This window comes from Lissotriton helveticus, chromosome 9 (genome assembly GCF_964261635.1).
Source record: "Lissotriton helveticus chromosome 9, aLisHel1.1, whole genome shotgun sequence".
NCBI classification, from domain to species: Eukaryota; Metazoa; Chordata; class Amphibia; order Caudata; family Salamandridae; genus Lissotriton; species Lissotriton helveticus.
The window spans coordinates 939,775,184-939,798,592 of NC_136070.1; the positions used below are offsets into that span (position 1 = coordinate 939,775,184).

Genomic DNA, 23,409 nt, shown 5'->3' on the forward strand with positions numbered 1-23,409 from the left:
GATCCGCAGTAGTGCTAAACTCTGATCCATATTGTCGCCGTGGCATTATTGCTTAGCAGATGCAAAAAGAACAATTGATGGACAGAATGCAGAACAATGTCATCCATTCACCCCAGTCCAGAGATCTGGGCTAAATTCATCATTTTTTTGCTCACCATGCCATTCCAGTTTGGACCCAGCCATATGCAAATCAGTCTTGACCCTGTACCCAATGGGAATAGTCCAGCCCGAACTGCCCATCCAGGTCCCCCTTGGACTGGAAACAAGCATCCTAGGACTGGTTTCGGGCTTTCAGACCTCATGAGCCAGGATAGCTTGACTCCAGTGGCACGGAGAGCACGGGACTCACTTCTAGGCATAGCCGTCCCACTCTGGGTGACAAATGCAAAAAAGAACAATTGATGGACAGAATGCAGAACAATGTCATACATTCACCCCAGTACAGAGATCTGGGCCTAAATCCATCGTTTTTTTGGCCTTGCTTGGATTCGAATTCATGACTTGCAGGCTAGTGCTAAACTCAGATCAATATTGCCGCCTTGCCATTATTGTTTAGCAGTACACCTCAAACAAGGCGATTATACTCGTTGCTGAAATTCGCTTAATTAACTTTCCTATGGTAATTAAAATTTCCTGAAGTCAGAATTTACATTTTTATAAAATTTGGAGCTCATCAAATTGTAGTTTAATTTTTGAAAGACAAAGCAATATGCTAGCCAGCGGTTTTTAACCTTTCGACTTCTGTGGGCCCCCACTGAATCATTACTGGAATCCAGGGACCACCACTGACGGACCTATATTGGAATAGCCTTCATAACACTAATTAAGACCCTGAAAGGTTTACTTTCACCAAAACACAAGTTTGTATTGTTCCACAACCAAGTTGCAGCAGCTTATATTTTCTTCATAAGCTATAACTGAGAACAAGTAATTTAAAAGGACAATTCAAACTGCCATAACATAATACATATTTCATTTTTCACCTCCATCGGATTTTGGAGCATATTGCTCTCTTTGCAGGAAAATGTGAGTTTGAGATATTAGCACTGTATACCTTGTGTTTGTGTGTAAAAGCAGTCTTCGCTAACCAAGCTTCAGAGAGAAGGAAACTCCAGAAATGAATTGCAGCACGTTGTATATACACTAAGGGAGCCAGTTGTAAAATATTGTATGAGTATCCTGCTGGTTTGGGTTACAGAGTGCCACAACCAGACATCCAACCTTGCATCAGTACATATCCGTGTTATCAAGTCATGAAGCCCCGGATCAATCCATATCCTAGCGATGTGACTTAGCCTGTCAAATCGCTCTGTCAATCAAGTCGAAAACCATCATGCAATTTAGTACTTTAATGTCAGAACAACCTACAGGCGAAAAGCAATTGGATTTTACAATTTCTCAATGTTGCCTTGCCCTTACAGACTCTATCGGAGTGATGAGACTAATATAAAAATATTTTTAAAAGTATCCTATAACTTGTGGGAAGATTTTGCATTGCTGATGCTAACATATCAGCGCTGGCATTCTAGAGTCATTTACCTCTGCCTCATTAGCAAATAGTTTGTAGTTCATCATTTTGCTATTGCCTAAAGATCCTAGTTTAATTTTAAGTATTAGAGAGGTCCCAAATACATTGCACCATGCAGCTTCAATGAGTAATAAACGCATTGATCAATAATAACAGAAGTAATTGAAGCAGTACTATCCACAGGCAGGTGCCAAAATAACAAACTTCTTTAACAATTTCTTCATTTATTAGGTTCTATGATATACACATTTTCTTTCTTTCTCCTCTAGACTTATGTAGCATTTCTAAATTTCCCCTTAGTTGCTGCTTTACCCTGAGCTTAGATACAGTTTAGGAAGAGGTGCTGATAGTTATGCTAACTTTCTCACTGTCTTTTTATCTCTCTATCAATGCATTACACTTTATTGAACCTCTCATTCTCATAGATCAGTTTTACACTACGAGTCAAGCCAAGTCAAGAATAACCTTATTTCGGCTCAAAGAACCATACAAAGATTTACAGAACAAAAAGGGTTAAAATACAATACATACAAGATTCACAGTTACACATTAAAATCTCCACACAAATTTTACTCATGATGCTTTCCAATCACTCTAGAGGCTCTTATATAATTAGCTACTGCAATACAAATTTCATCTGAGACCAAAGACTGTAAAAGATTAAAACCATCAATATACGAGCAAGGGCGATTATTCCTTAATAGTGGGAGCAGAAATCTAGTTCTCTCTGATTTGTACAATGTGCAAAATAATATAAAGTGCATAGTGCTTTCAACGGAGACATTATCACATGGGCAGGTAATAAGCTTGTTTGACCACTCTCCTTGGCGGGGAAATGTCATCAAAAAGTGCACTGTACCTAAACGAAACCTATTTAAATAAATTAGACAATGAGTCTTAGTAGAAAAAGATAAATACAATTGTGCCGGGGCAGGAGGCAAACTGAGGTCTCCCATATCGTCATGTTGGTTGCTGATAAGCCTATTGTCCCTGGAACGGTACGCCTCCTTGATAATACCTTTAGCATTCAAGGGAATACCTTCCGGGTTATCAAAAAATATTTCAAGACCAATCTCATAATATTTCCTCCTTAAATATTGAAACCATTGAATAAAAATTGTCTAATTTTAAGCAGTCTCTAATACCCTCACGGTAGAACGTTAAGTCTTCAGAGGTCCTTATCTTGGCCAGTAGTAGCAGAGGGGCACTACCGATACGATTTTCAATAAATTCAAGGCCAAGTTCCATATGGCCGAAAAGGGTAGGATCACTTTTCGGGAGCATCAACAGCTTTTTTATGAATTTGTTTTCAATTACTGCAAGCCCTTGGCTTTTAGCATAGCCCCAAACCCCAGCTCCATATAAGTCAATAGAAAGACATTTGGCTTTATAGAGGGTGATTAGTTCCTTCAGAGGCTAATGCCCCAATTTGCAGGCAAAGCGAAATAGCGTGTCCATTACCTTACTTGTCTGCTGTGCCCTTAGGGTTTGAAGTGGTTCCCAGCTCAACTGACTATTAAAAAGATTACCCAAGTATAAAAAATGACTAACCTTTTCAATATTCTTCCCCTGCACAATAAAACATTTGGTTTTAGTCGTTTTAGGTTCACATACCATTGAATATGATTTTATAAAATTAACTTTTAAATCAAGCAAGTTCAAATAATCAGTAAAAGCATCAAGGGATTTCTGTAAACTCATAGCAGCCCTTACTAATAAAACCGTATCATCTGCATGAGATAAAAGCGGGACAGATTTATTACCAATTTTTGGAAAATCAAGTTCCTTAATTAATAAAAGAGCCTCCAACCAATTTGTGTAAATTAGAAACAGGAAGGGGGCTAAAATGCACCCTTGCCTGACTCCCTCCATAGAAAGAATTTGGTGTGTTTTTCCCCTTTACTGCCTTATCTTTTTTTGACTGTGGTACCAGAGGGAAGTCTACGGAGTAGAGTTACAAGTGCTTTTTCCACGCCCATACCTTCCAACATGGCCCATAATTTGTCTCGGTTAGCAGTATCAAAAGCACTGGATAGGTCCATGAAGGCCAGATGGATAGACCTCTTCATGGACCTTATGTGCCTATTAACAATTTGAGACATTGTTCGTTTTTTCCCCGCCCTCTCCTGAAGCCATATTGCGTGTTGGACATAATCTCATTTTCTGATGCCCAGTCTTCCAAGCAAGCAAGGAGGACCCTGCCCAAAACCTTAGCCATGGCATCTATCAATTAAATGGGCCTATAACACACCAGGTCACTTTTTGTTCCTTTCTTAAAAACGGGGACCACGGTTGCTTCCTTCCATGACGGAGGTAATGGGCCTATAATGGCTGCTTTAAAAATATTCGTAAGCAATGGTGCCCAAAGTTTAACATTGTTTTTAATAAGGTCAAGGGACACCCCATCGGGGCCGGGGCTTTCAAACAAATGCCCTGAGATAGTGCAGCCTCCACCTCGTCCACTGTAATAGACAGACTTAATTCAGTGACTGAGGGTAGGTCAATGGCTGTTTTCTCTATTTCATCCTCTGGTCTTTTATGTGAGGGATTAAAAATACCTGTAATATGGGTTTCCCATGTTGCTCCTAAAATTAGTGAGTCCATCTTCCTCCCATCTTCAGTAAACAATGGCCGATTAATAATTTCCCAATTTTTTTTAGAATCTTTAAGTGAGCCAGTTTGTTCCAAGTCCTCTCACGCCCTAATCCTTAATTCCTCTTTTCTATTTTCAATCACCCTTTTGTATTTGCTCCTTGTGGCTTTGATTAGCTCCCTATCATGAGGGGTGTTACGTAGAGCACTTTCTTACTCCTTGTGAGCTTAGGAGCATTCTACATTAACATCCACGAGGTCCGGTAGTAGGAGACGCTAGGTGCTGAGCGGGTGCCAGGCGTAGCAGGCGGTGTGCCATTGTCGCCTCCACCCCCTCCCGAGACCTATGGGGTGTGGATCATTTTAATTACAAACTATACAGTTACCGCGAACGTGAGGCATCTGACAACTTGATGGTTTGTTTTTTGCACTTTAATTTTTCACTTCTGATTTTAACTTTCACGTCCTCCGGTTAGGGTGGGCCTTAGCGTGCCCATACCGCCGAGGTACACAACTTACGGTCCTGATGAAAGCCCAGTAATTGACACATAGATGGGCAGAAACATGTCGACCCCCACCTTAAGTGGAAACAACCAAACCACTATTTGGTAGATTTCCCACACATACTTTTTATCCATGTCAGTCTGACCATTGAATACAATTTTTGTATGGTACAGCCTTTGACATTTTTAACTACACCTTTTTTTGACACTCTTGCCACAAAAACCAGCTCCGCAGTAATCTGGCGTTGCAGCACACCAGGGAGGCACTCGGCTTCTCCTAGTGGGCCCGATGATGAAGCATGTCATCACCCAGGGTGATGAGTGAGGGCTTCCTAAAAATCCCTGCGGGCCTCCAATGTGACTCCTGAAGGTTGATTTTGTTTTCTTTGTGTCCTGTGCACACAATATTTTGCGTTACTTCTAACGACACTCTTCCGTTGTTTAAATAGATTGACCAGGGGGACCAAGAGTGTCTTCTGCAAGAACCTCTCTCTCATTTTGTTGTTACCGCATTCTACATTAAACCATCACACCTCAAGAGGTTGCTTTTGGGGGACCTTCCTGGTCAGACTCCGAGCTACATCACAGCAAAATTGATCAAAATCCCAAACCACTGGGGAGGAATCAAGCTGTAAACACCTATCTATTAGGTTATATTTTCTAATATGAGTCTCTTCCTCAAATGTAACCAGGTTTACAAGTCCCCAATTCAACTTACATCCTTTGTTAGAAATGAAATGGATTGGGGGATTATCACCACATCCTCTATTTGGATGCAAGTCAAAAGAGGCAATAAGAGAGTAGTGATCACTCACACAGTTAGGCTCAACCTTAAAATTCTGAACCAAGGTGGTGAAATGCTTTGACATTAGCATAAAATCAATCGAACTAGCCCTAGCACATCCTATAAAGGTAGGTTGATCCAAAAACGGTTTACAACTAAAGTTGCCTAAAAAACTTTAATCATTAGGCATTAGAAAAGAACTTAGTGCATCGCCTTGCAGAAAGTGGATAAAGCGTGTCAGGGGTTTCCTCTCAGTATCTTCCATCCCACAGACACACTGTGAACTATACTTACAAATTGAACAATTAAAATCCCCAACCCATAAAAGACATATTGGTTGCCATTTCATGGTTGCTTTAGTAATTTCCACTTGCAGGGACTCAATTATTTGGCAATTTCCTTTGTTGAAAATATTATGGAGCCAATTTACCAATAATATTTTGTCTTTTGCCAGACCCGAGATAGTTATTAGTTGGAACCAAGGAGATACACTTATGCATTTCAGTACTATTGGTCTATATTGAACTGCCATAAGCAACAGAATACTACCCTTTGCTCTCCCTGATGAAGATTGAGTTGCAGGAACACAGTAGGAGCAATAGCAATCTATAAAAATCTCTTCTAATGACCAGGTTTCCTGTAAGCATAAAAGGTCAAAGCCTTTGATGAAACCCACCCAGTCCTCATCCCCCAATTTAGAGCGGATGCCTGCTATGTTCCAAGACAATATTTTAAAGTTATCAGTGGCAGCAGATTCCTGCTGAGGTAAGCCCTGATTTATGCTAGCAGGCACCTCCAATATGTCAACTGGTGTGACCTCTTCTACAGATATGTTTACCTCCTCACAAGTTATGCCCAAAGATTTTCTCCAAAGTTAACCAGGCTTCCTTCATCACCTGTTTGATAGGACTAATTCTGCAGTCAATCAATATCAGTTAGACCGGAAAACAAATCATAATGATTTAAAAGAGTGATAGGTTGGGCATTACTAAATTGCCTTGTTTGGGTTTGGATTGGGTTTGCCTTTCAAGGGGATATGCGTCCCCCGGAGGAGCATAAAAGAACCCTAGGGGATATACCCTTATGGGCCCATTCTCCCCCAACACATCCTTAATACACTGTTTCACAAAGAATGTACATTTTGGGTTCTTAAAGGTGAGGACCACACAGGCACCACCACAGATTTCGGTGTGTGGCCTAACCAGCCCACCTGTCTTGCCATAATGATGTTATCAAATAACTTAATCTGGCAATTAATTTTACTATGGCACTAATGGGCAGATTTGTTAATGAGGCTTTGGGAGTTTTCGTGCATCCCCACAGGCAGTGGGGGGACTCCAGCTAATACCAGGGTATAGGGGTGCAGTCCGGCGGGAGATTTAATAAATCTTGAGAATCTTCCCTGCCCTATCAGTTTATGAGAGTGGTAAGCAGTTGGTGTTTACAAGGCCCACTCTCCCATTGGCCCGCCTGATCCGTTCAAGAGTGCCACCCCCTTGATGATCCTCCCGTGTTCTCCTAGATGGAACAGTTACCCAGGGATCTTGATTGGTCCAAAAAGTAGACTTATTGGGGTCCACTACATTCGAAATGGCGGAGTGAGTGGTAGTCGTCGTGAAAGTGCTTCTTTCAACGGGGATGGCATCAGTGTGGTAGCTCCATCCCTTACCGGGTGAAGTAATGTGTGTTTTTAGAATTCCTCACCAGTAAATAGAGCTGCTCTTCAATACGGACCAGACATTCAAAAATAGGGTTTATGGCCTCTATTATCATTTGATTTACTTTGGTGAGGGATTTACTTTGGTGAGGGAGGGAGTAACCTGTGACTCCTGCAGACCCCCCCCCCGTCCTCCCCAAACCACCTCTTGCCCTATTGGCACTCCCCTTTGGAGGCTCCTTCCTGGTTTTTTTAAAGCAAAGGACACTGACCCTTTGACTTGGGATCTATTGCTGCCCTTTTGCCCTTTTCCTTTTCCCTTCTACAACCTGTTGGCATCTGGGCTCCCTCATGGACAGGGTTGGGGTTGTCAAATTTGAGCCAACGTTTTTACAACAGTTATCTTTAGTGAGAATGTTCATCTCTGGCAAAAGTGGTAGCGGGGCCTAGCCTCAATATCACTGATAAAAATGACCGAAGAGGCCAGAGTAGAATCTGGTGAAATAGAGACAAGTGATAGTCTTTGCTCCGTTATTTTGCTCTCCTTGTTGATTACTCCCACAGCCTTCTGCAGAAACCCATCCAGTGTAGCACTAGCAGGGGTTGCAACTACTGCGGCTTTCTGTCTCCCCTTTATTAAAACCCTTATTACAAGCCAATATGTAAAAAAATCAAGCCTGCCACCTCAAATAATCAGGGCTCTTTAAAAGCTGCAGTAAGAAGCTTCGCCTCTACTTAAATCCTCAAACATTCTGTAGCAGAGTTTTTAAGTGCAAGAAGCAATATCGGCAACCAAGAGAGTTGGCCCAGCCCCGCCTCTACCAGGCGCAGGCGGGCCCACGAGAGCCCAACTGACTTATCACAAGCACCTCCTGACACGAAAAGGATGGCAGCGGCTTCCTGTGCTGCGGAGATGGTTGGGGGTTGAAGTCTGCCCTCACTCTTCAGTGACACCTGTGCCTGTGACTGCAACTTCTGGCCTTCAGATCAACAGTCACATTAGAGAACAAAGAAAGTTCAAATAACTCATGTAGGATGTAAAAGGTAAGCTTATGTTGAAAGCAGCTATGACCAAGGGCAGCAACTTCCAAGCAACTACCAAGGCAAACAAACCCTCCCCACGCCGAGGAAAGCCCTCACCGCCCTGACTCCTTGACGCAATGTGGTCTCACCTTAAACTGGTGGGCTGTCTCCTCCTTTCCAATCCTCGTCTGACTGCCTGTGGTATAATGCTGGCTTGAGCATGGAACTTGCTCGACTTGTGGTCCATATGATAGATATTGAGGGGTGGCCCAGCCCAGTCTCTTCCAGTCTCAGACGGGCGCTGCGGGACGCCTCTCTCCATTTTATGGCACTCTGGTGCCTCCCGAGCTTGTCATGGCCCCTCCTCAGGGCCAGGTAAGGGAAAATCTGTTGCAGCAACAATTGTGCAGTGGCAGTATCGTAGCCAATGACGTGTATCCAATGTGTTATTATTGCTTTTTGAAAACTTTACCCAATACTTGGCCATGTCAACTTGAAAATTTCACTTACATATTCCACCCAGTGTAGTCATTATACATTAAGACAAAAAAGCAAAGATAGAAATGATAATTCTATGCAATAGCAAATAAAACCAGGCCTGTTGGCTTTGCTGTTGCTGGTGGTGGTGTGGTTACTGGTGGTGGTAGTAGTACTGATGGAACAGGTGTTGTGGTGGTGGTATTAGTGGCTGCGGTAGTGGTGGTGAATATATTGGTGATGGTGTTTATTGGTGATGCAGTTTAATATTCGATGGTGGTGTTATTAGTGGTGGTGACGTGGTATTGTATTGGATCTGATATTGGTGGCGGTTATCTTGTTTGTGTGTTATAAAGAAATTGGCAGGTCAAATCAAGGTCATGCCATAATTTTCAACAAAAGTCTGCATGCATTTAAAATGGGAAAAAAAGATTTATTTCTGTATATTATGCATGTATGTGATAAGCAATTGAATATCACACAAACAGCTTGATAATTCAGTGTACTTTTTAAATGCAAAATAGCTCCTCATGCATCACCATGCTAGCACTCTATAGGAGGAGGAATGATATACCCCAACAGCCCGTAGCATGATGTTGAGGAAGAAACATTCCTGCAAAATGTGATAAACAATGTCTCAAGTCATTGACTCAAAGAGGCTTATCCAAATAGTAGGCCAATTGTTAAAGGAGGCTGACTCAAAGCCCAATGTACATATATCGTAATCAGTATACCTTGCGGAACGCTGTTCTGTCAACACAGAACCATAAACTTGCTGCAATAGTCAATGAGTCTTCAGTCGCTGAGTACAAATGATAGATCGATTCCTCAGGCTTATACGTCAGCTGTAAAGATGTGGTATGTCAGCAGGAAACAAACTGCATGGCAGCAGTCTAGTTTTGGTATGGCAGTTGTAGAGTTGTAGTACAGCAACAATAATTGTGTTAAAAGTGGAAGTTGTTTGTTGGTTTCATTGTTTAGGTCTTGCCTAGGCAGCCCACATGCACTGCTCTAGGAGAGGGCCTTTAGGTATCGGTCTTCACTTTTCAAGCACTCGTGCCTGTGGCAGCATCCACCTTGCGGGAGCGAGCAGCGGCGCGGCCAAGTTTATTACAAACAGATGGCCCCTGCGCGCTGCTGCACGCTCCCGCAAGGTGGATGCCGCCACAAGCAGCAGTGCAATAGGTCTCGCATAACTGAAAAATTGAGCTATTTGCATTGCGTTTATTTGCAACGCCAATAGCTCAAACTTTCCCCAATGTGCGACCTTTTGCATTTCAAATGGCCTGTTTCATGTATGCCTGTGTGCCATCAGGGGTGTGCAGCATATACTGCAATATAATTCTGTTGGAGCTGTACATAACCTACTTCCTCACTTGTGGCAGTGTCTCTGCTGCATCGCAGAACACTCTGAGTTCAGACTTTTACCGACAAACAAAATAACATCTCTATCTTTGCCTCATCTCTTTTCTTTCCTGTAGGCGCCTCTCTCATATTTCTGGTCACCGGTCATACTACCTGAGGGGAGCTGGTGCATTGCTCCAACATGCCCTTGTGCAGTTTACCATGAACAAGCTGGTGAAAAAGGTAACCAACATACAGTTCCTGCACACCCATCCTCCATAATATGTGGTACAGCCACACACCTCGAGGAAGGGATGACACCCGAGACCACATTACTCAATTGTCATGGGGCATAACCAGGATTTGGGCCCGTTTTTGCACCCCTTAGGCCTTTCCTTTTAATCGAATGAACAACAGATGCCGCCCTTTATGCAATACTGATTGTCCACTTGCACATTTTGCACCCATATTATCTCAGAGGGGCATGCGCTTATTTGTGTATGGGATAAGCCTAACACTAATGGGAAACTCCTTTGCCCTTCACTAACACCCTCGTACCAGTAAGGACACAAGGGCAAGAAGGGCAATAAGCACATTAAAGACTCCTTTTTTCACCATTATCCGATTTCATTTTCAAAGGATTTGTTTTTAATTTTAATTAATTGTCCATTGTTTTCTCTTTTGAATTGAACTTGAATGTATACCAGCGAACTGTTTGAATTCTAGGTGAAATTGTTGGGTTGCTTTCATTTTCATTTTATTTTGCTTCTGTACCCACAACAACACAGACCACTGTGCCACTTGCACTTATGTATTTATTGTTTTGTGACAATTTCACTAATAAGAAATGTTGAGAAAACAAGAAAAAACATAGCCTCTGAGAAATGTATGGGTTGTTGCAGAAGTCCTACAATTCATATAGTTTATTGAATGACTATAATGTAGTTGTGTTTTTACTAAATGCATTTATTTAATTTCTAGGTAATGCCTCAGTTGGGTACAGTCTTTTTACTATATGGACCATTAACATCTGGAATACTGTGTCAGTTCATGCGCCCCTAGAGACCGCGGCTTGGGAAGCGTCACATGGATCGGGGCACGCACACCCTACAAGAGTCCCCCACATGTGATGTGGTCCCTTATCTGCAGGAGAATTCCTGACTCCTCTTTAAAGTCCTAATGAGACCCCTGTAATGAAAAGACTGACAAATTCTAACTGCTATCCCGTCTTTAAATGCTGCGTTATTCCCAAAGGCACATAGACCCTATCAGTTACAGGTACAACAGGTGAATGTTTGCTTGGCACAAACTAGCACCGTCAGTCAGTTTACAGTAATAGGCTCCTCTGGGTTTATTTTACACAGGTGGAGAAATCAATGTAAGCCCAATTAAGATCTGAGCTAATCAAGGGTAGTTAGACCACAACGATAGGAACACAAACTCATAATGACTAGACATATTAAGCCAGTTTGGTGCGAACATCAGCAAAGATAAGATCTAGCCCAAGGAAGAGCTGACCAATTGACCAGGTAACTGTGGACCAATTGACCTAGATAAGGTAAGACCACATGGTCCAGAGACGGGAAAGCCACAGAAACCACATAAGATGGGGCTACCTGACCTAGGCTAAATGGGACATCTTGGAGTTGAATGGATGGAATGAACCAACCCAGTAAAAATAGATATTCATGTCACAAGGTAAATGTGATCGACTAAAGCACCTCAGTTCAGTCCAGGGACGATGGAGCCTACTGACCTAGAGAACATGGCACCACCGGAGTGAGGAAAGAGTAGATAATTTAACTCAGGAAAGAGGAGGCAACCAAATTGAGCAAATGTACCACCACTTAACCAATGGATCTGTTTTACCATAGTAAGAAGGAACCACCAAACCAAATGAGGATGGTACCCTGCAATCTAAGGGACAGGGTGACATGCTAACCTAGGAAAAAGGAAACCACTTGAACGAGGGAAAATAGGGCTACCAAAACCAGGAAAGTGAGGCCACCAAATAAGAGAAAATGGGACCAGGCAACCTATGTAAATTACGACCACCAGTCACGAGATTTCCCAAACAATGGACCAGAGACACTAAAAACCTCGACCTTATGGAACTGGAGGCTCGCTGCAAAACTGATCTCCCCCCCCCCCCCCCCCCCTCCGCACATAACCTCGGTCAGCGACCTAAATGAGCATTACTCGTCAATATATCAATCATTCTGGACGACCTTGCCCCTCTAAAGCTATAAAGAACACAAGTCAAAGACAGGAACCCCTGGTTCACTGGTTCCCTCAACGTGGAGGAGGTCCCTATGACAATGTGAAAGAAACTGGAGACAACACCTCTCTGCGACGCATCTTAAACTTCTCCGCCAGGCAAGAAACTCCTACAACAAGCAGATCCTCAAATCAAAAAAAGAATATTTGAGATCTGAACTGGGCAACGCCAAGAATAGACCCCGTAAACTCTTTGAACTGGTCAAACACCAATCCAACAAACTGGCTAAAACACCGAAAGAATCCCCCAAATCTCTAATGTTGTCAGAGGAATTCTCCTCTTTCTTCACTGATAAAACCACGGCTTTAAGAATTGAACTCAGTACCGCCTCCTACTCACAACCCCTTCCGGACCCGCCACCTTTCTCCGCTCCACCCCATCTGGCCTCTCCTAAAAACCAAGCCCGTTGGTCTGACTTCGAATATTATGACGAAGACTCCATCTCCAAAATCCTCTCTACCCTAAAACCTAACAATCACTTCAATGACCCTCTTTCTTCCAACTGCCTCTCTGCTGCCTCTCAATCCATTGTTCCTTGCTGGACTGCAATAATAAATGCCTCTCTACAACAGGGATTGATTCCGGACCCCTTGAAAGCTGGCCAAGTCCTCCCTATTTAAAAAAAAACATCTCTGGATCCAACCTCCCCCAACAATTTCAGACCCATCTCCAATATCCCGCTACTAGCCAAAGTACTCGAGAAATGTGTACAGCAACAACTAAGTCAGCACATCAATAACTTCCACCTACTTGATGACTGCCAATCTGGGTTTAGACCGGGGCATAGCACTGAAACAACTATGCTCCACATAGTGGACGATGCCCTCCGAGCCCTATGCCAAGGCAAAACCTGCCTTCTAATCCTCTTTGATCTATCCTCCGCCTTCGACACGGTCAACCATGATAAACTTCTTGAACGCCTCAAACTCAGGATGGGTCTGGATGGTGCGGTCCTAGAATGATTCAGGTCCTTCCTCCATAATCGATCCCAGAGATTCCTAATCAACGGCAACCTATCAGCTCCCACCCCGGTCACTGTTGGAGTACCCCTAGGCTCAACCCTGTCCCCCACCCTCTTTAATCTTTACTTAGAGCCACTCACCGAAGTTATTCGTACCGCCAACATTTCCTACCACATGTCGGCGGACGATACCCAAATATACATCAGTATCTCTTTGCTTGAGGAGATCCTCTCCCTGAACGAGACCCTGAAACTGACTGTCCAATGGCTATCCGCTAACCAACTAAAACTCAACGCAAAGAAAAACAAATTTCTCCTATTCTCCCCCTCTAAAGCCAACCCCGAGATTCAGATGTGGATCAAGGCCATCACAGTCCTAAACTGCCCGCCGACCATTGTGGACTCTGCCAAATCCCTGGGTATAATCCTAGACTGTAACTTGAACATGCGGGACCACATCAACTCAATGGCTAAAGCAGAAACCTTTCATTAAGGCTCCTGACTTAAAAATGGCAGGTCAAGCACTAGTCATCTCCAGACTGGAATATGGTTGCTCCACCCTCACTGGTCTACCTAAGATCTCCCTAGCATCCTTAAAAGCTTGCCTCAACGCGGCCACCAGACTACTCACAGGTACCAGGAAATTCAACCACATCTCTCCACATATGACAACACTGAACTGGCTCCCCCTAGAGGCCAGAATTCAGATGAAACTGGCAAGCATCACACACAAGGCTCTTTACTCAAATGCCCCTGCTTATCTGGCACAAAAACTAGTGGTATCTGGAGGAAACAGGAACTTCGGGTCCACCAGAAACCTCGTACTTCAACCCACCTTTTTTCAGAAAAAAAGAACCTATAATAGGGCATTCACCGGGGCAGCATCTAGAATCTGGAACTCTTTCTTAACCGCCATTCGAAGAATCCCTTCTCTAGCACGTTTCAAGAAGGAGGCCAAAACCTTTCTTATGGGTAAATTCCTTGCCTAATGCCTGCCATGCCTGGCCACAAATCTGATGTTTCTAAGACTATCGCTTCTTCCCCAGATCACCAACTCTCCCCGCAGAGAATATACGGGCCTGTAATTTTTTTTACCGACTTTAAATATGATTGCAACCTTACTTTTGTATCCCCAGTATCCCCTATGTTCCCTACACCCCTGCCCCTCGCCATCCCTTTGTATAGTTCTGTATATTTCTGCACCTTGGACTTTGTTTGTACACCTCTGTATATCTTGTAAAGCGCTCTAATACCCTCACGGGTCAGTTTTGCACTCTATAAAACACTAAAAAAAAATATATAAATACACCAGCAAATACCAGTGAAACTGTGACGACTAATGCATTTCCTCTTCTTGATTGGGTTGCCGCTGGTATCCTAGGGCTTACTGGGATAACTAGGTCACTTTCTTTGGACACTTGACTCTACAGGATATACTTGCGGGAGTGGTAAAGGCTTTGGAACTCAGTTACAGTATAACACCATTAATTGCTCTTGATTCATTCTGTATTCCTTCAGAACAATACCTGTTATAAATAGCATAATTTGTTTTAGCGCCTAGACAATCCATCTGGGGCTGATATAGGACCCCAAACAATATCATAGTGTTTGCACAATAAGGCAATATGCAAAACAATAGGGGGGCGTAGGGTCAGTTTTAGTTCTTGAGATAAGCTGTAGATGGCCTCTGCAAGCTTCCTGACCTCTCCAATTACTACAGCCTCTGTTTTGTCCCCAGCCACTCTCTGGGCAGACCTACCAGCCAGAATGCACCATGTATTGCGACTGCTTTGATCACTCCACTGTCAGCGGCCCTGAATGCAAAAACAACTCGGTGGGTTAGAGCCCCAGTGGCAGGATGTCCAACTCAATCAGACACAAAATACCATTAATTCCGAAATTCACCAATCAGACAAGTACATGGTGTCTGTGCATTTTCCCGATCATATTACCTGGCCAGTAAACTCTAATCTATGTCTGGGTGTCCAGAACTCATGAGGTCTCAAAAGTCAGCATCCTTAACAGAATACATTTCCAGGGGAGATCAATTAATGGGCCAACTGATAACTCAATGCAGGGAGACTGGTGGTGGTATGGCTATCATTGGCAGTTTTCGTTCCGGTACCCTTGCCTGAATTACACTACAATACTCCGAGCAAGCCACACCAACTGTTCATGGGTCCACAAGACAACCTAACCCAGTGACGCTAGAATCGCATGTTGCAGGGAAATGCCCCATTCTAAGTTTGGGATTATTTGGCTGCCTATCCCAGGAAAATGGAGTCCTAAAGGAGAGAATACTAGACCACTAACACAAGAATGATGCACCATTTCCTAGGAGAGTATAGGCTTCAGCACTGCTTATACTACTCACCCTCCTCAAGCTTGGCTCCAGTTTCTGTAATGAACATTTCACAAAGGACAATTGTATTAATCGAACAATCTGTACTATAGTTGGTGAGCCAAGCCTTCTGTTGTCTGGTTCATCCCCTTCCAAAAGCAGGAACCCCCCCCTCCCCCGCATCCCCATCCTTGTGATGTGAAGCTCCCAAAATGTATGTTATCCTTTGACAATAGCGTCATTCTTTTTGGGGGAATCCTCTGCGTGGGAGCTGGAGGATGGGTATTTTCCATCTTTTGTTGTGTGGCTAATAGTTTTCCTTTTTTCGCTTTCCACCTAGGGCTTTATTCCGATGACGGTGCCCGACATGCTGAGAGGTGCTGTGTTCGTGAGTATTGTGATCCACTTTCGGTCTCCTTTCCTCGAGCACCATTTATTTACTTCTGTGACGCACAGATAACATTGCTATCAATCTGGATGCACCTCTATTGTTCACATTGAAGGCGCTGTGTTTCCATGACCACTATGTCACCACAGATCATTTTTCCATTGCATCTTGCCTAATAATCTCCAGCGTCAGAATTTAAGATAGTAATTCTACCCACAACAGCTGGTCGACCTTTAAAGGATAATGAATGTTGTACTCAATCCCCAGTAAATAGATTGCTCACCAGCTTTCCTACACAGGTTGTTAGTGTTAACATTTCCCATAAATGTTCCTCAGTTAAAAATTCAGATCTCCTCCCCTTCCTTCAGCCTGGAGACAGTCTGCCTATGCATATTGTCACCTCCAAGCTTAAGGAAGAAAGTTTACAATGTCACTCACAGGCTAAGAACACAGCTTTCACATAATCATCGTCCCAAACACTTAATTTTTTTCTTTCTGTTTTTTTGGAGACTGGCTGTAAAATATACCCTCTTACAACCATTTAAACTACCTGTGTCAAAAAAAGGTTTTTGTTGCTAATTTATTTCATTTTGTTATGTTTTGAGTCTAGATTTGTGGATCTTAACCATATTACCCTTTGCTGCTGTGGTCAAACTGAGGACAATGTATTGTACTTCTCCTCTCTGCTGGATGAGTACATTAGGTCTTGCTTTCCCTCCTTGTCGCCAGTACAAGGACAGAGAATCATTCCTTATTTTACTTCACCTTCTGGATGCATGAGCTTTGCCGACCTCATGCTGAGGTTTAAAAGTCTTATTCTTCTATCTCTGGAGGGCACTGCCTCATGTCTTATTGTTAGCTCCTCCCCATCCAATGTTTAGGGCTTGGAACAGATAAGTTTGCTATGTCCTTTCCCTTTCACTGTCATGCCCAACCACACCATCTTTCACATGACCATACGAAAATTATCTTACTTCACCCCGTCTTATTCATCCGCCTGCTCCTCTGCGCTGATTCACCCTGATCCCATGGTTCCCATCCTGCCCTATCCATCACCTGGCTTGTTGTGATGGTCGAAAGTCAAACCTAGCTGAGCTTAGCCTTTCGGCTAGGTTTGTGCTATATAACCACCATATACGTAAAAAATTGCTTGAAAATGCAAATGTGCTATGATCAATAATTATTGTCAGGAAATTCCAATTTCCACGTTGACAGTTATTTTTACCCTACTGATCCTCTCTGCGTAGCTTAGGATAGTAAATATTGCTGTACCTGTTTTCACTATCCAAGCTAAGATACCATAGGGCCTAACTTAAAGGTAGGTGATAAAAAGACTTCAGCAAAAAAGGGTGAGTGTCCTGTCCCATCACCTCTGCTTTATTTAGATAATGAGGGAAGACCGTATCCCTGCTAAACTTTAGGGAAGACTATCTAGCAGTTGTAACACCAGCAGAAATTGCATCAGAGTGGCCATCCAATTTAGGAATACCGGTCAGCCACTGCATTTGAAGGGGATCACCTCTGTGCTAGACCCCCATGAAAACCATAGTGGTTCTCATGCACCTCAACTCAGAGCTTATATTCACAGCAATGATATTCGTTATAGCAATTCCACCATACCAGAATGGCTCGGTGGAATTATATTTACAGGCCTTCCTTTGCCGAGCGAGCTCCTGTAATACTGGTGGGAGCCTCGTTTGTGAGTGAAAGTGGTCTGCTGGATTAAAAATGGAGGTTTAAATGCAGCAGACTATCCTGCACATATTTGTTGGTATTAACTCTACCACCATGGGATGCTGCACTGTCCTTCCTCCCAGCTTTAAATCTGCCTTTACATCTTGCTGTACCTCCCCGGTCTCCATGCTGATATCATGACATTTTATGCGGTCACACGGTCCTTCTTGGATGCTACTGAAGGAAAAAGTTTCAAACCGATGTAATTGTTTTGGAAATTAATCTGTGTATCTCCTGATGATGAACCTTCTTAGCCAAAATAATAAAATGTATCCAATCAAAATAAGGATCTCAAGGACATAGACTGCTAAGTCTAATTCACAATTAGTTGCCAACAAACATGCAGTAGAATACAATTACTCTCTTTTTTGACAAGAAGGTAATCTGGACTCTTTCAATGAAAATGAAACCGTTATTGTAAGGGCTTAAAATATGAAGTCTGATAAATCTTGCATTTAATAAATGGAAGGCCAAGCCAACAAACCTAGGAAAGTATTCAGTCATCAGAAGATCTCAAATTCCCTGCAGCACACGTTTCTCATGTGCAGCAGTGGCTCAGGAAGGTAACGAGAGATAGTTTCCAAAATGGCAAGTATAAGAAGTAGATTATAATTTCTTTTCTAAATTGTCAAATTCCAGCAGGTCTTGTTATCAATGCATTTGGGTTTCACCTAGGAGATTTCAGGAGTGAAGGCAGCGTTCCCATAAATGAGATGAACAGAGCTAAGTTCCAGCAGTATACATTTGATGGAAATGGGACTTTGAAAGGTTCTAAATGAAAGCGAAGCTTAGAAATTACATTTTGTAAAGCACAGGTAAATTTGAGCAAGCCATTAACCGCTAACAGCGAAGTCTTAGGGAATCATTTCAAGTTGAAGGACAAGCCAACAGAGCACTCGAACAGCTGAGGCCCTGTCTCCATCAGTCTTGCAGTGACTCATCTGCCTTTGCTGGTTTTGACTCAGTTTCCACTGAAAGTGCTTCCTCGGACACGACAGGAGCACTCTCTGCAAAACTGCAATGTTATCCAGGCAGCCAGTGCAGCTTGTTTATTCGGTTTTTCAGAAACAGGCCCCTAAAGCTGGGGGGTTCTTACTGAAAATTGAAAAATGAATGTCCCTAAAGCATTGGGAGTTTTCACCCACTAGGAGCATTTTTGTTGTTTTCCTGCTTTCAGCTGCTATATCATACATGGCAGCCAGGAACATAAAGAATCAGTTAGAAGTCCCACCCCATGATGGTTGCAAACAGGAATAATTTGCGTTGAATGGTCCACCTTAAGTAGGGCTGGAATTCCGGCGTCATGGCGGTTCTCCGGTAGCTGCCCATCAGGATGTTGATGGCATCAGCAGAGCTGGATGAGGCTCCTTTAGAAATGATGCAGTTCCTTCGCCTTTGGATGAGGTGGGCGTAACCAGTCTGTTGGGCAACCGATGATTTTCACTGTCTATCCCATTATTGTTAGACTTTTATTGAGCCCCTAAGAGTTAGCCAACTGAGTGGCCATGAAAATAACCCCCCCCCCCCCCCCCCCACTTTAAACTATCCTGAAGGAGCGAGGGAGAGCAGCGAATGAGCGAAGCAAATTATCCCATCTTTCTCATTAGGATTTCTGTCTTTGCTTCTAAATGAAAAAGTTCCTACCTATCGTATTGGAAAGTTTTAATTCTATTTAAGGACATGGAGACGAGGATTATGCTCAAACGTCCTTCACTTTATTTTCTCCAGCAGCAATGTAAATACTTTAAAAAAACGTCATTTCCCATGAACACTTGGGAAGAGATGAATGAACATTACTGATATAGTTCACCAACACATCACATGAAAAATGACATAGTGTCATATATACATTGCTGTCATAAATATAGCCAGAAATCAGTCTTTCTAGCCGGTACCTCAAAGCACAAAGAGGTTACCTTGCCAGGAGAACGATCCTCTGGTCATTTGTATCCCACCCTACTTGTTTGGGAGGGAGGAGTAACATTCAGTACACAGGTGGGATGATTTTCACTGCTCTGGCCTTAATAGAATTGAAACTTTCTGTTACGGTGGCTAGGGAATGTTGCATTCTACGTGAGTACCAGAGGCAAGGATTAAGCTGGGTCAAAGCTTACTTACCACCAGAGAAGCACATCTGTGACTGGGTTGAAATAAATCATCTTAAAGCTAGAATCCGAAGAACAATCTGCAGCATTAAGAATAACGTCCAACCTTGCACCTGGAGCAAACGATTAGAAACCTCTGACACAGCAAAGGATTTCATATCTATGCCACTTGCCTCATAATCCAGCAACCCCATCTAGCTCCCATGGGTGAAGACACTGCTCTGTGAGGCTTCTGTAAAGCAATCAATAGCTGTTGTTCGTCTGGTGGGTGAAGTTCCTCTGTCATGCTCTCTTATTCTTTGATACCGATTTGGAACGTCCGGAAAGAGGGTATGATGCAATCGTAGAATTACTTTTAGTTCATCTTTAAATGTTAAAAGGTAACCCCTTCAGGGGGAAACTTGTACCTGTTACATCGAGGGCTCTGACGTCTGAGGAGCCTGACATAGGATTTCTTCTATCTCGCACATTCTCAGGCTTATTTGTCCCTTCAGTTCCCTATTTCTTAAATTTTTTCATCTTTCATTCCTTCCTGTGCTGCACTTCTATGTGAATGTGATTGGAACTTGTAAGCCAGTTGTTGCTCTGCTGTGTTCGAGACATTGGGCCTCAAAGATCAGATGCTACATTCTTGCGTGTGTGTGGTCAGTCTTGCAAGATTTGTTTTGTAGATAGTCTGGCAGGCCATTTGTTGAACTGTGTATTTTGGAACGGATAGTTGGCTTCTGAACGTCTGAGTTTTGGGGGGTCATGCTTTGGCTTTATGAATGGATTCAGGTGCAGCTATTCATGTGTGTGTACCATTTGTATTGCTCCTTACCAGGAAGGCTGTGGAATGCGCCCAAATGCCAGTTCTTCCCAAGTTTATAGCCTGGATCCCTCACGGTTTGAAGATCTGAATCTGGCGGGAACCGCAGAAGTGGGCATTGCTGGTAAGAGGAGATCCTTTCAGACACCGCTAATCAATACAAGCTAGACTACTTAATACCACCCCTAGGGATAATGGGGGACGAGTGGTGGTCTTGATTGTGAGATGTAAAATTTGCAAATAGATCATTTTCTTCTTAAACATCAATTCTGCTAAAGGCATGTCCTTGGGCTTTACAACCTGCTACTCCATCTAATCTCAAATTTCCCCAGTACAGCCTGTTCTTAGCGGGTGATCTGTACTCAATGTTCTCTTCAATTGTGTTCAGTGTTTTTCTATTGGGCTCATTGCAGAGTGCTCTACATTTTCGCTTCAAGATTGGCATTGTCCTTGAACTGTGTTTATACTGTTATATCCTCAGTGTCATCGGTGTGAAGTTCTATCAGGCTTAGCTGTGTGTTCCACGTAGTCTGTGACGTGTATCTTTATTTTGTTAGCGTTTTACTCTGTGTTTTAAACATTTGGGAGTCTGTTTAAATGCCTCCTTGAGTACTGTTGGTTTCTGATGGATACTTTCCCCTGCACATTTCCTCACCTTGCAAATATTTTTAAGGTTCGTGACTGGATTCAAAAACGTTTCTCCCAGCATTAGCTGTATATCCTCCATGTGGCACCATGCAACTTTAACTGCAACTCCACACATCGGATGTGAGCACATTGGAATTTATAATGAGGCAACCAGCAAGCTGCGATCAGTTCCTGACGTTAAGCACCACAGCAACATAATAATAATAATAATCCACATTTGTAAAGCGCACAATCACCCGTAAAGGTCTCTAGGCGCTGGGGGCCGTCAAGAAGATTAAGCAAGCTATTGCCCAGAGTTACATGGTGCTGAGCTAATCTGCCGCCGGTGCCGGGGATCGAACTGTGATCCCCAGATTCCAGAGTCCGTCGCCCTAGCCGCGGCGCCACACCTCTTCCCTGGGTGCATGGGTGCAGAGCTCTCAGTGCTTCACCAGTGAAATGTTTTAGCTTTTTAACCACAACTAGGTGAAATGTCTCCTAAGATCTCAGGGTTTTAAACCCTGTCGCAGATGCAGCAAAAATATGTGTTTGAGGCATGTGGGCTGCTGAATTCATATCTTAGCATAGATCGCCGCCTAGTGTTGGGTCCACATGTTTGCACCTTGTTGTCTTGGAAGAGTCTTCGAAGTATCACGAGATAGGTGACTCCTCCCCTGGACTACAGTGTGCATGGGCATCTTCTCCATCTTCAGATTGTTTTTTTACGCCATTGGGTTCGGCTGTACTTCGACAGCTCCAACTTCGGGACCGAAGTTTTCTGACTTTCTAAGGCCAAAATGTTATGTTATGTTATTATGAGCTTGTAGAGCGCTTTATCACCCAGAGGTATCTAAGCGCTATCAGCGAACACACAACATCAGTGGGATACCAGACCACCCGATCACAGGGGCCCCCATGCCTCCAAGAATAGCACGGTTTTCAGATTTTTCCTAAAGAATAGGAGATTGGTTTCTTTCCTAAGTTCAGCTGGGAGAAGGTTCCATGCCAGGGGGACAGTGCTAGAAAAGGCTCTGCCACCCTTGGATGCCAAGTTGCACCGAGGGCATATCAAATTACACGCCTCCGCAGACCGAAGGGTCCTACTTGGGGTGTAGTTAAGGAGCCGGTCCTTGATGTAGCTGGGGGCTGAGCCATAGACGGCCTTGTGTGCAATACAGAGGCTCTTGAATTTAGCTCTTTGAGCGATTGGCAGCCAATGTAGATCGCGTAGTAGAGGGGAGGCCCGGGTTCGCCTAGGTTTGTTGAAAATGAGCCTGGCCGCCTCATTCATTACAGTCTGAAGTCTGGCCAGAAGGTTTTTTGGGATGCCATAGTATAAGGAATTGCCATAGTCCAGCCGTGCCAGGATCAAGGCAGAGACGGCCAGCCTGATGGTGGAAAAGGACAACAGTGAAGATAGTTTCCGCAGCTGGCGCAGCAGACTAACACAGGTGTCCACCACCGCCGATACCTGCTGTGTCATGGATAGCAGGGCTTCAATTCTGATGCCTAAGCTTTTTACTGCTACTGCTGGTTTTGGGAGTGGCCCTAGTTCGGCCGGCCAGAACAGATCGCTCCACGGATTGGCAGCTGTAGTGACTGCCAGAACTTCCGTTTTATCCGGGTTTATTTTGAGAGTTGTCCGACATCCAGTTGATCGTAAACTTGAGAATGTCTTGCATTCTCAAGTGGGCCGTAGATGAGTGGTCAATCTGGATTAGAATTTGCGTATCGTCGGCATAATTATAGACCCTACAGTCCATCCTGTTCAGTGCTGCAATCACAGGCTGTAGATAAATGTTAAAGAGCAAGGGCGAAAGAGCCGAACCCTGGGGCACACCACATGTCAACTTTGCTGGTTTTGACATTAGGTGTGCTAGCTGAATTCGTTGCGAGCGGTCCTTGAGGAAGGACGTCAGCCAGGCCAGGACCGTGCCCTGTATCCCTTGATCCTTAATCCGCGATAAAAGTTGGCAATGATTGACGGTATCAAACGGCGCGGATAAGTCCAAGAGGACCAGGGTACAAGGGTTTTTTTTGTCAGCCTTGAGTCTCAAGTCGTCCAGCACGGAAAGCATCACCAATTCCGTGCTGTGATGGGCTCTGAAACCCGCCTGATTGGGCTCGAGAAGATGATTACCTTCGAGGAAGTGGGTGAGAGAATGCAACACATGTTGCTCCAGGATTTTGGCTAGAAAAGGTAGCTGAGAGATTGGCCTAAAGTTCTTTAGGTTTTTTGGATCGGCACCTGGTTTCTTT

At 43.6% G+C, this 23,409-nt stretch overlaps 1 protein-coding gene across 2 annotated transcripts in view; it reads left to right on the forward strand.

Annotated features, from left to right (window-relative positions):
- The window catches only part of SARS2 (seryl-tRNA synthetase 2, mitochondrial), a 197,457-nt gene that overhangs the window by 130,470 nt on the left and 43,578 nt on the right, over positions 1 to 23,409 (forward strand). For both annotated transcript variants that reach the window (XM_078662238.1, XM_078662239.1), the window contains 3 exons: positions 10,046 to 10,151; positions 15,829 to 15,876; positions 20,539 to 20,647. In XM_078662238.1, the coding sequence (XP_078518364.1) occupies positions 10,046 to 10,151; positions 15,829 to 15,876; positions 20,539 to 20,647 (263 nt within the window). The remainder of the gene's footprint in view (positions 1 to 10,045; positions 10,152 to 15,828; positions 15,877 to 20,538; positions 20,648 to 23,409) is intronic.